This window comes from Colobus angolensis, unplaced genomic scaffold (genome assembly GCF_000951035.1).
Source record: "Colobus angolensis palliatus isolate OR3802 unplaced genomic scaffold, Cang.pa_1.0 Scaffold314, whole genome shotgun sequence".
NCBI classification, from domain to species: Eukaryota; Metazoa; Chordata; class Mammalia; order Primates; family Cercopithecidae; genus Colobus; species Colobus angolensis.
The window spans coordinates 3,096,442-3,114,935 of NW_012116422.1; the positions used below are offsets into that span (position 1 = coordinate 3,096,442).

Sequence of the window (18,494 nt, forward strand, 5' to 3'; positions counted from 1 at the left end):
GGGGGGGGGGGAACACACTTACTTGTTAATACCTGTATTACAAATACTAAAAGGATAAACTGCTACCGGAAAGGGGACTGGAATAGATAAGGACAGAAATGGGAACAAAGTGTTACATATTCCTTTCTTATGACTTTAGCCATTTCAAAATTATAAATCTAAGAAAGATAGTCATGATTCAATTCCACCATGCTCTAGAAGTGGTATCTTTACAGAAGACTATTTAACAATATCTACCAAAATTTAGGTATACAAGCCGACCTGTGATCCAGATACTCTACATGTAGATCATCCTTCCTAGAGAAGTGTTTGCATAGGTATACACAGTACAGATGCCCAATAAATGACAACAGTCAACTGTGGCAAGAAAGCAGATAGAACTTTTTTCTGTATATTTTAAGAACATACAAACATCACTCAAGTAAGCGTTTAAGAACATTCAAATTTAAAAGTAATTTTAAGCAGTAAATTCCAACATAGATTGTTGAATTACTTATATTAATCAATTAGTGTTATATATTAAGCAGAATAAACTTAAACTCTTTAAAGACCTTACCTTTTTTAATATTGCTGCATTCACATTTGGTAGAGGAACTGGGTCATCATCTCCTTCATCATCCATTCCCAAATCTAAGAAAACCAGAAGAAAGTTTCTATTTTCTAATTCCATTATAATACTTATACCAACCAAGCTATGTCTCAAAACCTAAGAGTCAGCCCCCATATCCATGAGTTCTACATCTGTGGATTCAACCAACCACAGATTGAACATATTGGAAAAAAAAAATGGATGGCTGTGTCTGCACTAAACATGTAGACTTGTTTCCTTATCATTATTCCCTAAATAATACAGTATAAAAACTACTTACATAGCATTTACATTGTATTTGGTATTGTAAGTAATCTAGAGAGGATTTTAAGTATACAAGGTGATGTGCATATGTTATATGGCAACACTATACTATTATAAGAGACTTGAGTATTGGTGGATTTTGGTATCCACAGGGGTGTCCTAAAACCAATCCCCCATGGATACCAAGGGATGACTGTAACTTTTAAGACATGTCTGAAAGAATATAAAAAGGACTTTACTTAGAACAGCTCTCTTAGGAGCATTTAAAAATTGGTGGCTCCTAACGATGGAGTCCATAAAACCACCCAAAACTACATAAACTTGTGTGAGTAGACAAATAAAGGAATATTACATTTTAAAAAGTTCTTAATTAGGAGGAGAAGTGATTTAGTAAGTTGGGCTTGAATGACTGGGGAGCCATCTGAAAAAATTAAAGATGGACCCTTTCCTTACCCCTTTACATCAAATTCTCCAGATGAACTGTATTTTAAAAAGTAAAATAATGAAAACTATTAGTTAATAAAATGTCAATCTATTCAAATCTGAAACCCACAGATGTGTGTATACATACACACACTAAAAACACTAAAAATACAAACACACACACATACACACACACACACACACACACAACCATGCAGCCACTGACAAAAACAAGGCAGGCAGCTCCAAACATAATGGTATGATCCCAAGATTAAGGTTTTTAAACAAGGTTAAAAAAAAATTATTCGAATAAAAATAGAAATCGCTTTTTTCCAACAGGATATATGAGAAAGAGTTAATATTATGTGTAAGGAAGTTAAAGAACATAGGTTAAGGGACACAATTATGGGGCTATCAATAATCCAGGCACAAGATGATAGCCTGGACAAGGTTTGTAGCTAAGGAGGTGGTAAGAAATGACCTAATTCTGTCTGCATTTTGAAGGTAGAGACAATAGAATTTGCCAACAGAAGCCAAGTAGAATGTGAAAAGAGTTAACACTAAGGTTTATGGCATGAAAAGGATGAAGTTGCCACCAATTGATAAGGGGAAGGCTGTCAGAGGAACTATTATTTTTAGGAAGAGAGGATCAAGAGCTCTACTTTCCTAAATGTAAAATATTAGATATCCAAGGGCAGTTGTATGTTCAAGTCCAGAAATCAAGAGAAGAAATCAGAACTGTAAGTAAGTTTGGGAATTGGTGTATAGATGGTTTATAATGCTATGACACTATGATCAAGCAAATGGATGTGTACAGGTCTAGTGAAGAGGTCCAAAGATGAAGCCCTGGGGAACTGCAGGCTTTAAAGACTGGAAGACAGAAGGGTGTGAGGTAAGTACTAAGTGGAATTTTAGGAACCAAGTGAAGAGGGGAATAATCAAGCATCAAATAATGTCAACAGGTCTAGATAAGAACTGAAAATGGACAATGCACTTAATGACATGGGGTTCACTGAGCTTTATTTATAAGCAGTTCCAGTGGAGTGGTAAAGATGAGAGTAGATTCAAAAATAATTCATGTTATCTTGCATGGATGGATTCACTCATCTCCCCTCTCTTCTCCCTCCCACCAATGCCTATCCCTGATCCTATCTCAGCTTAGAGTAAAACTGTAAAATGACAATGTCTCATGTAAAGCTCTGTGTGGAACAAGTCGCTTATGTCTTTCCTGAACAAGTATGAAATCTTTTTCATCAGGTGAAAGAAAGAAGTTATAAAATGTAAAATACTTTGGTCTTGAGAACTAAGATATCAGAGGAAACATACAGAAGACCAGCTTGTTTAGATCCAAATGTAATTTGGAATGAGGTTTAACTCACACTAAAAATAAGGCTTTTGGCCAGGCATGGTGGCTCACGCATGTAATCCCAGTACTTTGGGAGGCCAAGGTGGGCGGATCACCTGAAGTCAGGAGTTCGAGACCAGCCTGGCTAACATGGTGAAACCCCATTTCTACTAAAAATACAAACAAATTGGCCAGGCGTGGTGGCTCACGCCTGTAATCCCAGCACTTTGGGAGACAGAGGCAGGCAGATCATGAGGTCAGGAGTTCAAGACCAGCCTGCTACTAAAAATACAAAAAACTAGCCGGGTGTGGTGCTGCATGCCTGTAGTCCCAGCTACTCAGGAGGCTGAGGCAGAAGAATCACTTGAACCCAGGAGGCAGAGGTTGCAGTGAGCCGAGATTGTGCCATTGCACTCTAGCCTGGGTGACACAGTGAGACTCCGTCTCAAAAAAAAAAAAAAAAAAAAAGCTGGGTATGGTGGCACGTGCCTGTAATCCCAGCTACTTGGGAGGCTGAGTCAGCAGAACTGCTCGAACCCATGAGGCAAAGATTGCAGTGAGCCGAGATTGCGCCATTGCACTCCAGCCTGGGCAATAAGAGTGAAACTCCATCTCAAAAAATAATAATAATAAAAAAATAAGGCTTTTATGACTGTAAAGGATCTTGCTAATTTTTTATTTTTTGTAAAGACAGGGTCTTGCTACATTGTCCAGGCTGGTTTTGAACTCCTGGACTCAAGCAATCCTCTTTAAATCCTCCAGCATTTAAACTAAGGATGTACAATATTTTTTGCTTTCAGACTAAAAGCACAAGTAGCAACAGTCATTCCTTTAAGCTATTCAGTTTCAGGGACTTCTGAAAGACATCTGTATCCTGATACTGCACCCTGGACCTTAACTAATCATCCAATCCACATGTAAATGTGCCAGGAGTCTCACTTCTGATTGTCCTGTGGATTAAAAGGTTTTATTTTTGTTTTCTAAGTCACATAAAACCCATAACCAGAGATACTGCAGATGGAAAACAAGAAAAGCAGTAAGTTGCCAAATTCAAAAGACTCCAGTCCTCAAGAGGCCAGAATCTTATGTAAGCCATTGGTACTTAAGATAAAACCATTCACTTGATTCCCAAAGGCAATGGAGTAAAAGAATAATTTAACTGTTGCTAACTGCCTATCAGTCCACTTACTTCAGTGATCAAAGTTGGCATGGTAAGTCTTCAAGATGCCCTATGTTTTTAAAATTGGCAAATGCTTCTTTGAAGCAGCACAGGAGAGATTAGTGTGTCAGGCACCAAGATAAAATAAAGAACACTTTCAATGCCAAAGCAAGTATTCAGGCAGCAATTCAGGTATCAGTTTCTACATCTTCTGGATAAAACCTTACTCACTTGGCCTTTTAGGGACACACTTGGATTACTTTCACTTTTTTTTAGTGAGCATAACATACTTCTTCATTCAATAGGTACTTGATGAACAGTGACTATGGGATGTACCAAGCAGTTTACAACTTAGTAGAAGTTATCTTAAGTTACCAGAATACAGGACTTTAAGGGCCACCATGATTGGTACCAGTTACTAAAGAGAATTCTAAGCTTTTATCAAAAAACAGATGTCACCCACTTAGAAAACAAAACGGAAGACACATCTATGTAATTCAGCTTCTGCCTCTACCACACCTAAGTATCTGCAGCTAGAAGTCCTCTAACTTATTAACTATGAAATTCTAAGGACCAGTCTACAGTATATAAATCTGGCAATCACTCTAGTCACCTAGAAATGTCCCCTTTTCCCTTAACTTCCACAAATCCTACTCTACTAATTCTCTACTACTGACTTCTATACTCTTTAGCACCCCAGCTCCAACATCATCATTTTCCAGAGTTAAACTCCCATAACCCAATATATAAAACAAGTCTTCTTATCTCTAGCAGTCTAACTCTGGGGCCAATATTCACAAACTCAATCACCCAGTAGACTGCTACATAGATCTTCTGAAGGAATCTCAAACATGGTTTAAGCTCAAAGTCATTTTCTTCTCCATTCCTCTCAAACCCATTTTCAGCTCTACCAACTACAGTATCACAATTCCATCCCACCCTAACTGAAAACCTTATTTTTACTTTCCCTAGCACACCCTGTCTACTTTACTTCAGAATGATCTCCCAAAACATCCTAATTTTACTGGATTTAAATATCACCTCAGCTGGGCTTAATGGCTCACGCCTGTAATTCCAACACATTGGGAGGCTGAGGTGGGAGGATCACCTGAGGTCAGGAGTTTGAGACCAGCCTAACATGGAGAAACCTCGTCTCTACTAAAAATACAAAATGAGCTGGGCATGGTGGCACATGCCTGTAATTCCAGCTACCTGGGAGGCTGAGGCAGGAGAAGTGCTTGAACCTCGGAGGCAGAGGTGGCAGTGAGCTGAGATGGCACCACTGCACACCACGCTGGGCAACAAGAGCAAAACTCAGCCTCAAAAAGATAAATAAATAGAAGAAATATCCTCACCAGTACTAGATACTGCAATCTCTTCAAGACTGAAGCATAACACTAGCCAAGATGTTCCCACGGTGCCACTTGGCACGCAACTTTGTTAACGTGCTAATTACACCATGTGACAAGTTTGTGTTGTTTGTGTCTGCCTTCCCTCCTAGTTTATAAGTTCTTCAAGGGCAAAGGCCATGTCTCACTTACCTTCTTTTCACCAGCACCAATGTTGGCATATAACCCTTCTCTTCGTTTAAGTATTTATAAGCTACTGATCTTCCCTACATAAAAAACCTCTGACATTTAAGTACCAAGAACACTCAATACTACTGAGTTTTTTTCATCAATTCCAGACACTGATTTGTATCACCCCACTGGTAATACTTAAAAGAGATCCACATTAACTAGTGAGTTTCAAGATCTGTTTTCTAACTCACTTCCTTGTGCTGCATATATACTTTATAGCAGTTTCCGGGGAATGACAAAATGGACAAAAGAGAAACCTTGTTTAAAAAAAAAAATTCTGCCTGGCACAGTGGCTCATGCCTGCAATGTGGCTCTTCCCAGTACTTTGGGGTGCTGAGGTGGGAGGATGGCTTGAGTTATCTGTAAGTGTGAGAACAGCCAGGGTAACATTTAGGCTGGGCATGGTGGCTCACACCTGTAATCCCCAGCATTTTGGGAGGCTCAGGCAGGCAGATCATGAGGTCACGAGCTCGAGACCAGCCTGACCAACATGGTGAAACCCTGTCTCTACTAAAAATACAAAAATTAGCCAGGCATGGTGGCGTGCACCTGTAATCCCAGCTACTTGGGAGGCTAAGGCAGGAGAATCACTTGAACCCGGAAGCAGAGGTTGCAGTGAGCTGAGATCATGCCACTTGCACTCCAGCCTGGGCAACAGAGCAAGACTCCATCTCAAAAAAAAAAAAAAAATTAAAAACTCAGCTGGGGCTGGGCACGGTAGCTCACGCCTGTGATCCCAGCACTTTGGGAGGCCGAGGCGGGCAGATCACCTGAGGTTGGGAGTTCGACACCAGCCTGACCAACATGGAGAAACTTCGTCTCTAAAAAAAATACAAAATTAGCTGGGCTTGCTGGCGCAAGCCTCTAATTCCAGCTATTCGGGAGGCTGAGGCAGGAGAATCGCTTGAACCAGGGAGACGGAGGTTACAGTGAGTCAAGATTGCAACATCGCACTTCAGGCTGGGCAACAAGAGCAAAAATCTGTCTCAAAAAAAATCAGCTGGATGTGGTGGCACGTACCTGTAGTCCCAGTTATTCAGGAGGCTGAGGTGAGAGGACTGCTTAGCCCAGAAGGTTGAGGCTGCAGTGAGCCGTGACTGCACCACTGCACTCCAGCCTGGGCAAGAGTGAGACTCCGTCTCAAATAAATAAATAAATAAATAAAATCTACACAGCAATCCGCAGAGCTCACTCCCTCCACTGAAATAAGGTGTTCTATTTAGCTACCATTATAAGATGGTATCTCTTTTCCAAAGACTTTAATTTCTGTCACTGGAACTTATGAATCCAAATTTACTTGAACAGAAATTAACCATTGCCTAAGGCTTGGCAATCACTTCAATGTTTATTACCTTATGATTTTATCCATTTAATTACAGAACAACCCTCACTAATTCAGACAATGCGGAAAGGATGACTTGTATCAGAAAAATGTAAGTTATAAAGAAAAAAATGTAAACTTTACCTCTTTATACTCTCAAGCACCTTATGACAGCCTGCTGCTCATATAAACTTAATATTCACAAATTATCTCAAATTACACATTTCCCCCCACCCAGGTTTTCCAATGAACTTACCTTCCAACATGGTCTTAATAGTCACAGATTGTTTGGCAATTTCCACATCAACTTCAAATATCTCTCCATCAGAACTCTGCAACTTAATTGAAGGCATCTAAAAACAAGTACATTCGATGTAAAATTTGAGAGAGAGTTCTACATGATATTTCATCAACTACAGTCCGTCAAAAGGCTATAACTTATTGACCACAAAGTTCTAAGGACCTACAATACATAATCCTGTAAAGCACTGTTGTAAGTAGTTATTCACAGGTTAGCCTGCAAGTATTTCTATTAACTTTTTTCAAAGTATAACTACTAGGAACAGAAGCTTTTAAGGCCTGCCCTACTGAACTCACTATTGGTATCAATTTAATAAAACATACATATTTGTATTTGCCTTCTGCCTGCCTTTCGTCTCCCAATGAATACTGGACTACTCCATTTGAACAGTTAACTGCCACAATTAACTACATGCAAACCTAAGGAAGGTCAGTCCAAAATAAACAAGGCTACCAAATAAGATAGAAATTTTCCCCACAGTGAGACCTACCTGTGAAGATGAGTTCAGATCCAGAGAATAATCAGAATATGCTGATTTATGTCTGAGGCAATGCAAGACCATATACACGAGAATAAAATTATTTAAAGATAAGCAGATGTGAGTACAATTCCCTAAATCTAGTAAGAAGCTTCATTTCAGAGCGCTTTTTATCTTTCAGTACTGACTGTCCAGCTGACCAACTTTGAGATCTCTTGGCAAGAGCTCCATAATAATAACCTATTACTTGCTCTGAAAATGCATTTATTAATTCAGATTAATTATGAGTCACTAGGAAAAAGATAATCTTACATAAAAAGTTAAGCAATCAGGCCGGGCGCGGTGGCTCACGCCTATAATTCCAGCACTTTGGGAGGCCGAGGCGGGTGGATCACGAGGTCAGGAGATCGAGACCATCCTGGCTAACATGGTGAAACCCCGTCTCTACCAAAAATACAAAAAATTAGCCAGGCGTGGTGGCGGGCGCCTGTAGTCCCAGCTACTTGGGAGGCTGAGGCAGGAGAATGGCGTGAACCCAGGAGGCAGAGCTTGCAGTGAGCCGAGACCACACCACTGTACTCCAGCCTCGGTGGCAGAGCGAGACTCCGTGTCAAAAAAAAAAAAAAAAAGTTAAGCAATTAATTTCAAAGGACTTGAGTTCTGGCAAAAAAAAAAAAAAGGAATTTAAAATTAAAAGTCCAACAATTTCTTACCATCTTCAAATTCTTTTTTTAAAAAAGAAAACATACAAAAAAGAAAAACAACAACAAAAAGAGTAGCAATACCTGGTACAGATTAATTCAAGGCCTCTTAAAATTCACATACAACTTTTAAAAGGCCCATGCTTCTCAAGTATTCATAATCCAATGATGTCACTGTTAACTTATGGTACCTCTGAAGTTTTCTAGGTGTGTTGTATTAAAAATCGCATATTTTTTCACAAAAGTGTATCATTTGGCATTTAAAACATGCATCACACCCATTTTATGTTCAAAGACTTATGACCCATTACATCAGTTAAAATATTCATTCAGCTTCTCTGAGACAATTGTCCCCAACCCCAAAGCAAACAGGTTCTTAGGCAAAGGAAGCAAAAAAGTAACGCATGTTTTAAAATCAGCCACTGAAATAGCCTACTCTCACTCATCCATGGTTGGAGAGAATCAGATTTCACTTTGCAATTCACAAACATGTCTGCTTCTCCATGTTGCTTAGCGCTTGCCAATAATGCCGTTGTCCCTGCTCAATGGAGAAGGACCCAGAGTAGAGGACCCTTCCTGTGACAAGACAACAACAAAAGGTATCTCCAAAAGAAAATATTTTAACGTGAGTCCAATTTTTAATTATAAAACATTTAAACATGTAATTTTTATATCAGATAGTACTGAAATGAACAGTGCAGAATCACAAGTCTAACAATGCAGTTGATAAAATTACTCTAAAAGCAAGACGACCGTTTCATATTTCTTTCAAATAACTCAAGTGCTTAGTCATAGTCAAATTCGTGGATTGGGTTACTCTTAAGGGAGTTGAGATCTTACTAAATAGCAGGTAGGCAATCGGTTAAATCTGTAATTCGATGCACTTGGTAATACTAAACTAAAAGATAAGTTTTAGTGTTACAGTAGAATAAAGTGCAAAATTTTTAAGTAATAATGGATGAAATTTTGATTTGAAATGTTTTCAAAACAATTCCATTCTAAAGAAAGAGGCCTAAAGGCTCCCGCACTTGTAAATAATTCTCCATGGCCAGCATAAAGTGGGTTCTATCACATCATAAAGGGAAAAAAACCCCTGCGTTTTAAGTGGCCCGAAATTCTGACACTGCTTTTTAGACTGCACAGTGGAGGAGACTGTATTGTTCTATGACACAGATACATTCTATTGTGACGCTCTAATGGAAAAATGCATGTTCCTAAAACCCAAACGTGAAGTTCCCATTAAAAGTGAACCAAAGCAGGTGGACATCCTATTTCTTTAAAAGCCAGACACCTCGAGTTAAGTTATACACAGCTAAGGCGCCTACAAGTCACACCACTCTGAAGATGGTATCTGCTATCACAATAGTTATTTCAACGACTCCAAGTTATAGCAAAACGACGCGAAGAAATATTCAGAGGGAACAGGCGGCTATGTGCAGAAACTCGGCGCCCGCACACAGTTAGCCAGGACCGACGGGTAGCTAGCGACGCCAGACACGGGGGAGAAAGGATGGCAGCCAAGAACCGGGCGGCCTCAGACCACCATCGCAGCTCTCCCTCCCGACCACAACAAAAGCCAGACACCGACACACGCCCATGCTCACGACAGCCAAGGGACCCCCATTCACAACCCAACCGCCACCCCCGCCCTGGTCCCCGGGACAGCAGGCTTAAGGCCAAGAGAGGCCCCCGGCCATAGCCTGGGCCTTGCAGCCGAGCTCCGCGCCGGCTGACGCTCCGCCGGTGCAGAGAAAGCCCAGCCCGGGGTTCGGCTCACACTTATGGAGCGCTGTGAGGACGCGCGGCCAGAGGCGGCCTCGCTGAATCGGGGGCGGAGAGGGTGAACGAGACCTGATGGTGTCTCCCGAAGAACGGGGTCGACAACACGATCCACCGGGCCCAAAAGAAGGCCAGGCCCAGTCACCGCCCGCCGCGGGCAGGCCCAAACCGCAGCAGTGAGGCCAGCCTGCATGCAATCCGGGCGCCACGACCCTTTCCAGCTCACTGGGCGGCTACTCACGGTGTTCGGTGTTAAGGAGACTGCCGGCGGGAGGCTGACGAGAGCTAGGAGACGTCAGCGGAGGAAGAGAAAAGCTGAGGACGAAGCCACTACAGCGTCGCGGCGCGGTGCGGCGCGGCGTCTGCTTTATAGGAGAGGGCGCAGGCGCCGAGGACCCCGGGGCGCGCGGCGTCACACAGCGGCTGGGCTGGCCGCCGAGATCGCCTGACGGCAGGCCGAAGACGGCGGGGCGGGCCCAGACGGGGAGGCGACAAGGACCTGCTGGGGGCGGCTGACCTGGGGGTCGGGGAACGGGAGAGCTTTCACCTTTCCCTAGCTCTGAAAGCGCCTCGCTCTCTCATCAACTGGGTGCCGAACCCCGACTGGCCTAGAAAGGTCTTTCAGGCAGGGGCGCCCTAAGCCGAGTAAAATACCCCAGTTAAAAGGCCTGGAAAAAACAAAACGGGGCGTGTGTGCGCCTATGTGTGTGTTCCTGGGAACAACAGAACGGGGCGTGTGCGTGTGTGTGTGTGTGTGTTCATTCCTGGGAGGGGCTGCGTGTGTGTACGCGCGTGTGTTCATTCCTGAGGGGTGTGTGTGTGCGCGCGCGGGTGTGTGTGTTCATTCCTGGGGTGGGGATGGGGGGGGCGCTTGTGTGTGTGTGTTTTACTACTGAACTGATACAGCTTGTCCAGCCTCCATTCTCCACGGTAACCCTCCGAGGTGAAATAGTGTTAGCCTTTTCGCCTCTGCAGTGAGGGAACAGGTTCGGAACGGTTAAGTGGCAGAGCCAGGATTTGAATATTACTCCACAGGTAGGTGCCGTTAGCCCTTATTTCCTACTATTGACTTCTAAAGAGGCTTCCGTGCCAAAAATAGCCATCGTTGTACGATGTAGGGAAACCCCAAGTCTAGAGAGATGGCCTCCATCTAGCAGTAGGTACCCATTCCTTCACTGAACATGCTTTGAGCCCCACATGCGAGGCGTGGTGCTGGGGATTCGGCAGTGAACCAGGCAGCCAGGGCCCGGCCTGGACAGAACTCTTGTCTGGGGTGCTCCCAGGAAGGCTGTGATGAGGTCGATGGAATGAAGCCAGCAGTAAAGGAACGGGAGTAGTCTGAAAGCCCCACCCCGCTCTGCTCGGGAACATTATTCTCCCTGTCCTAGGAGACTGGGCGCCGGGCTCGCCTAGCCAACCGGCACGTGATGGTATCCCTGACACAGGAAGACAAAAGATACTTCCACACAGGGCCCCCTGAAGAAACCGGAGACGTACAGTGCCTCTGGGATGGGACTGGGCAGGAATGCCAAGCAGCTTCTTGAGTGTCCAGGTCTTTGTCTACAAGCTGTAGTATCCAGTGTCTGCCAGGTGCCACAGCTGATGACAGAAGATGAAACGCCTGCAGCTCTCAGATATTTTCTCTACAGCACAGCCCTGCCCTCAGCAGCTCCAGCTTCAGGCCTCCTAGGCAGGACCCACTGGAGCCCCTTTGCTCCCCTGCCTATGGTATGCAAGGTGGTACCTTATAAACTCTCCTTGAGCATCCTAAGCAGGACTGTGCAGTGTCAGGTCACACAGCTAGCCTGGGGGCCCAGCACAGGGTCTGGCATAAAAGTAGGTAGATGTTTTTCCAAATATGTCTGAGAACCCCCTTTATTAGAATTACGAAGAAATGCCTGCTTTTAAAAGAGATTTCAGGGCCGGGCGTGGAGGCTCACACCTGTAATCTCAGCACTTTGGGAGGCCGAGGTGGGCAGATCACTTGAATTCAGTAGTTTGAGACCAGCCTGGGCAACACAGTGAAACCCCATCTCTACAAAAAAACAAAAATTAGCTGGGTATGGTGGCGTGAGCCTGTAGTCCCAGCTACTCTGGAGGTTAAGGTGGGAGGATCACCGAGCCCAGGAGGCAGAGGTTGCGATGAGCTGAGATGATGTCACTGCACTCCAGCCTGGGTGACAGAGTGAGACCCAGTCTCAAAAAATAAATAAATAAAACATATTTCATTTGCTTGTATATAGTGCTTTATGTATAGATTATCTCAGGAAAGATACACAAGAAATTGGTCGTCTCAGAGGAAGGAAACTAGGTCACTGAGGGATGGGTTAGAATAATTTTTCACCTTGGCCGGGCGCGGTGGCTCAAGCCTGTAATCCCAGCACTTTGGGAGGCCGAGACGGGTGGATCACGAGGTCAGGAGATCGAGACCATCCTGGCTAACATGGTGAAACCCCGTCTCTACTAAAAATATACAAAAAACTAGCCGGGCGAGGTGGCGGGCGCCTGTAGTCCCAGCTACTGGGGAGGCTGAGGCAGGAGAATGGCGTAAACCTGGGAGGCGGAGCTTGAAGTGAGCTGAGATCTGGCCACTGCACTCCAGTCCGGGTGACAGAGCGAGACTCCGTCTCAAAAATAAATAAATAAATAAATAATTTTTCACCTTATACCCCTTTCTACCTTTTGGGTATCAATTCACATGAATGTATTACATATTCAAAATTCTTAACTTAAAAATAAATTGGTTCAAGACAAATGCAGATTCCTGGGTCCACTTTCAATCTAATAACTCCCTGGGGGCAAGTTTTTCTGCCCTTTAAACAAGTTCTCCAGGTGATCCTCAAGCCTAGAGTAAGTGAATAAACCTCTGTAGTAGCGTCTCAGTGGTGAAGCACTGCCAGGAAGGAGCCAACAGTGTTGGTCAAAGGTGACTAGTTTAGCTCCTCACTTTCTGGATCAACCCTACCTTCTCTCAAACCCTCCACTCAGGAGGGCCAAGGTAGCTGCAGCACTGTGGGACATGAGGCTGGGAGTGACTCATCTCCATTCATTTATCCATAGTGATGACTCCAGGTCAGAAAGGACTGGCCCCCACAGAGTCCCTGTGGTACGTGTGGATACATGTGTGGGTGTGAGGGGCAGGGGTACCTATGTTACCAGAGCTGGCCCTGAGGAAGCTGAGGCTCCGCCCTTACTCCAGTCACTCCATATGCTCCACGCCAAGGGGTCATCAAAACCCCTTGTCCTAAGAGGAAGGAAACAAAACCAAAGAGACTTTCCCAGCCATCGCACCAGCCCCAGCTATGTATCTGCCATCACAGCCCAGGCAGTGAATCTTAGCCCCATTCCTCAAATAATTTACAACTGTTCCCAGCATACTACCTCCAGGGAGACTAAAGGCCTTTGATTCAAATATTCCAGATATGAAAATCCAGTTTTTATGATGAATTCATTTCCAGAAATGATCTCCCTTTGTAAGTCTTCGTTGGAGTCTTCGTTGCTATAAAGCATTCACAGGAGGATTCCTATGAGGAGCAACCCTGTCAGTGCATCTAAAGCGGGACCCTGGGCCGGGCACAGTGGCTCACACCTATAATCTCAGCTCTTTGGGAGACCAAGGCAGGAGGATCACTTGAGGTCAGCAGTTCGAGACCAGCCTGGCCAACATGGTGAAACCCCGTCTCTACTAAAAATACAAAAAAAAAAAAAAAAAATTAGCCAGGCATGGTGGCAGGTGTCTGTAATCCCAGCTACTGGGGAGGCTAAGGCAGAAGAATTGCTTGAATCCAGGAGGTGGAGGCTGCAGTGAGTGGAGATCTCGCCACTACACTCCAGCCTGGGCGGCAGAGCAAGATTCCATCTCAAAGTAAACAAACAGGACTCTGCAACCCAGAATTCAGTTCTCATTCCATTTCTTATGCACCCATCCATGGGACAGACTCTGGACTTAGACACGTGTTCCATCCCATAGGACAGCATGTAAGCTAGGAAGTATTCAGTCTGCATGGTCAAAGGTCTCCTGGCTGCATCCTGCTGTGTGTTAACTCTCTCAGTCTTGGTCCTCTAATACAGGGGTAAGCATAGCCACTGTTACATGATCTTGGGTAACTTACTTCACGTCTCTGGGCCTCACCTTCCTCTGTTGAAAGAATTGGAAAGAAGGTATGATGCCAGGCTTCATACCTTCTTTCCAACTGGGGAAACTGCATGGGGTGGGGGGGAGAACACTGCATGCAGTTAGCTTCCAGTGTGGGTCTCTGAGAAGGGACTCTCTCTCATTCTTCCATTCTCTCAACCAACCCAGGGATAGGGAGGGATTAGGACCCCAGATAGGTTTGGAGGTTCTGAGAGAGGGGAGAATCTGTCTGTGGGTAGAGTCTAAATAATCTTCCATGATGAGAAAGTATGGTAGCAGTCAAGTAGAAATGGTAGCTGGGTATGCCTATGCGGGGGGCCCTGGAAGCATCTCAGTCCCATGCCTAATGTGTGAGAATCCCAGGAAGCATTAGCATGTGTCGTGAGGCCCTAGAACAGCATGAAGTTGCTGAGAGGGGCCAGATAACCAGGAAAGAACTTCTGGGATAATAAACATAATAAAGGGAGCACTAACGCCACAGTCCAAGCCAGAGACCATGGCACGAATGCATACATCTGTGGGCAGAGTAGAAACCAGAGCTGACAACCCACAACTGGCAGGGGCGAAGTTGGCCTGCCTCCCTGAGCAGCAGAGGAAGATGATGATGACCAAGGACCAGACAACCTTAACCCCCTCACTTCCCACTCCATGCCATGACCACATAACCTCCACAGAATGTAACCGTGCCCCTGGATAGGAGTGGAGGGACAGAACACTCGACTGAGTATTCCCTGGAATGACTGGGTGATCACGCACTTACTTGACTGTATTTGCCAGGAAGTTAAGTGCTGTAGAAAGAAATTATGAAAATAAGATAATATTTGACACACTCAAATATTCTGACTTTAAAATTCCATGCAGGCTGGGCGCTGTGGCTGACACCTGTAATCTCAGCACTTTGGGAGGCCAAGGCAGGCAGATCACTTGAGCCCAGGAGTTGAAGACCAGCCTAGGCAACATGGCGAAACCCCGTGTCTACAAAAAATACAAAAATTAGCCAGGCGTAGTGGTGTGCACTTGTAGTCCCAGCTACTCAGGAGGCTGAGGTGGGAAGATCACCTGAGTCCAGGAGGTGGAGGTTGCAGTGAGCCGAGATAGAACCACTGCACCTCAGCCTGGGCACCAGAGTGAAACTCTATCTCAAAAAAAAAAAAAAGTAAAAAAAAAAAAAAATGCATGCAGCCACAGATGCAGAAGAATCACACAGACCTGCTGTTTCCCACTTGCTGCTAATATCCTGCATGATTTGGGATAAGTGGCTTCTCCTTGCTGAGTCCCAGACCCCTTGTCTGTCAAGTGGGGATTATAACAATACCAACACATCACAGGATTTTTGTGAAAATCAATGATTTTAGTCACCAGAATGGCTAAACTTAAAAGAATGACAATACAAAGTGTTAGCAAGGATGTGGAACAATCAGAGCCCTCATACATTGCTGGTGGGAGTACAAATTGGCACACTTCAGAAAACTGGCAGTATCTACTAAAGCTAAACATACATATACCCACCCAGTGGCCCAGCAACTCCAATTCTGGATATATACTCAGCAGAAATAAGCACTTATGTCCATGAAAATATGTTTAAGAATGTTCATAGCAGCTTTATTCATAAGAGTCAAGAAAGAACAAATCTATCAACTATAAAATGAAAAAAATAACTGTAGTATATTAACTTAATGGAATATTAAACAGCAATGAAAAAGAACCTACTGATATACACAATGTGGATGAATCTCATGGACAATGTTGAACAAAAGAAGCTAAACACAAGAATATCAATTGCTAAAGTCCATTTAAATAAAGACCAAAAAAGCCCCAGGCAGTAATGAATCTGTGGTGAGAGAAGAAAGAAAGGTTACTTTTGGCAGGTGACAAGTATTGATGGGAAGTTTTGGGGATGCTAAATATTTTTTTTTCTTTTTCTGTTTCTTTTTTTTTTTCTTTGAGATAGGATTTTGCTCTGTTGTCCAGCCTGGAGTGCAGTGGTGCAATCACTGCACTTGACCTCCCAGGCTCAAGCAATCCTCCCACTTCAGCCTCCCGAGTACAAGTGCACACCACCACACCGGGCTTTTTTTTTTTTTTTTTTTTTGAGACGGAGTTTCACTCTTGTTGTCCAGGCTGGAGTCCAGTGGCATGATCTCAGATCACCGCAACCTCTCCACCTCCCAGGTTCAAGCACTTATCCTGCCTCAGCCTCCTGAGTAGCTGAGATTATAGGTGCCTGCCACCATGCCCAGCTAATTTTTGTATTTTTAGTAGAGACAGGGTTTCACCCTATTGGCCAGGCTGGTCTCGAACTCCAGACCTCAGGTGATCCACCCGCCTTGGTCTCCCAAACTGTTGGGATTATAGGCATGAGCCACTGCACCCAGCCTATTTATTTATTTTTATTTTTATTTTTATTTTTGTAGAGATGGAGTCTTGCCATGTTGCCCAGGTTGGTCTCAAATTTCTGAGCTCAAGCAATCCTCCCATCTTGGCCTCCCAATGCTGGGATTACAGGTGTGAGCCACCATGCCCAGCCAACATTTTGTATCTTGGCCCAGATGGTGTTTCATGAGTGTATGTACATACGAAAATTCACTGAGCTACAATTATATTTGTATACTTTACTGCATGTATATCATAACTCAGTAGAAAAGGGGGAGAAAGGCCGGGCGTGGTGGCTCACGCCTGTAATCCCAGCACTTTGGGAGGCCGAGGCAGGAGGATCACTTGAGGTCAGTAGTTCGAGACCAGCCTGGCCAGCATGGTGAAACCCCGTCTCTACAAAAGTACATTAAAAAATTAGCTGGGTATGATGACAGGTGCCTGTAATCCCAGCTACTCGGGAGGCTAAAGCGGGAGAATCGCTTGAACCTGGGAGGCGGAGGTTGCAGTGAGCCAAGATTGCGCCGTTGCAGCCTAGGCGACAGAGTAAGACTCTGTTTAAAAAAATAAAAAAAAAAAGCTAGGAGATTGTGACAATGTGTGAATGCATGTAACATTCTTAACATATGCCAGTGTCAATTCCTGAAGGAAGTTTGAGCCCCTGGAGCCTTTCCTTCACATGGCTTCCCAACCCTTCACAGCCAAGGCTGGAGAAATACAGGAGATGTTGCTAGGGAAGGTGAGGGATTTCTGCAAGGCCACAGGGAGGACTTATCTGCCCATGGCCCAAGAGTTCAACTAAGACCTTGGACAAAGCTACAGAAAGCTACAGCTTCCTTTCCTCTATCTGAGCCAGCCAGTGCAATACCTTCCCTGGTGGACTATGGACCTGTCCTTGGGAAGCTGCTGTGGAATCTTTAGGCAGAAGTGGCATCTACACCTAAGTGGTGGAGGAAAACATTTCTTGACCCACATGTGTGGTCAAGCCAAAGTGGGTCTACCCATGAAGGAGGGACTGAAAAGTAATCCTGCCCAAATCAGCAAGCCCGTGAGCACAGCCACTAACATTCCTGGAGCGTGGGCCTGCCAGATTCCCAAGCTAAGCTCTTTCTCTATAATCTTTTAATCTCACAGCAACCCTACGAGATGGTTACTATTATCATCTGCGTTTTATAGGAGGGATTCCAAGGCTGAGATGGGTTAAGTAACCAGCCCCAGGCCATACAGCAGGAAAGTGGGAAAGTGGGATTTGAACCTAGGTCTGGCTAACTCACCACAGATGAGTCTGACTTCGTGGAAAAGCATGGGCTACACCCACCTCTCTCCAAGGAGAAAAGACTATGGGGAGACACGGTGCCCCCCATGTGCTCAGAGTTGCCATGCTGGGCCCAAGCTAAGGCAGTGACAGGGACGGGATTGCTCTAGAGTCTGTCTGGTCCAGGTCAACCCCCAAGAACTACCAGTACTGACTGGCTCGACCAACAGATGGCGCCAGAGAGCCAGGTGGCTGTTCCAAGAGTGCATTTCACTGAGCCTGGCCTCTTCCAGGCTTGCCCTCTGGCCCCTCCAAAGGTTGCCTTCTCTCCCCTCCTGGACGCAGACTCCTGTCCAGAAACCCAGTCTGGCCACCAGAGGCTGAAGGCCAGTGCAACTTAATCCCATGTCCACAGAGTGACCATGGAAGTAGCCCCCAGCCATCTGGGTCACAATGTCCCTCTGTGAAATGGAGTTTGACAGAGACCTGTGAAATGCAGGACCTGGTAGCAGGTCCAGGAAGACTCAGTTAGGAGCAGGGCAGTGCAATACAATGCAGCGAGGACTCCTTCACAGATGAGAAAACAATGACAGGCATCACCTATCATCACCGGCTAAGTCTCCCTACCCCTCCGCCCAGAGGACCCCAGCACCAATATGTCGTCTGGAGCCAGCACACTGGGGCAAAGACTACCAGAGAGAAAGGGCAATTTAAAAACTCTGCAGAGCCCAGCCAGCCACCCGTGGAACTCCAGGCAGGCCGAGTTGCTGAACATCCCAGGAGTTAGACTG

At 44.8% G+C, this 18,494-nt stretch overlaps 1 protein-coding gene across 3 annotated transcripts in view; it reads right to left on the minus strand.

Moving 5' to 3' along the window:
- SKP1 (S-phase kinase-associated protein 1) overlaps window positions 1-10,370 on the minus strand; it is an 18,581-nt gene extending 8,211 nt beyond the window's left edge. For 2 of the 3 annotated variants that reach the window (XM_011951111.1, XM_011951110.1), the window contains exons 1-3: window positions 10,182-10,370; window positions 6,938-7,034; window positions 557-630 (exon numbers count right to left, since the gene is read on the minus strand). In XM_011951111.1, coding sequence (XP_011806501.1) covers window positions 557-630; window positions 6,938-7,034 — 171 coding nt within the window. In that variant the 5' untranslated portion in view covers window positions 10,182-10,370. Of the gene's footprint in view, window positions 1-556; window positions 631-6,937; window positions 7,035-7,472; window positions 7,525-10,181 lie in introns of all 3 variants that reach the window. The other variant, XM_011951112.1, reaches the window with a different exon arrangement.
- Window positions 10,371-18,494: the final 8,124 nt, after the last annotated feature.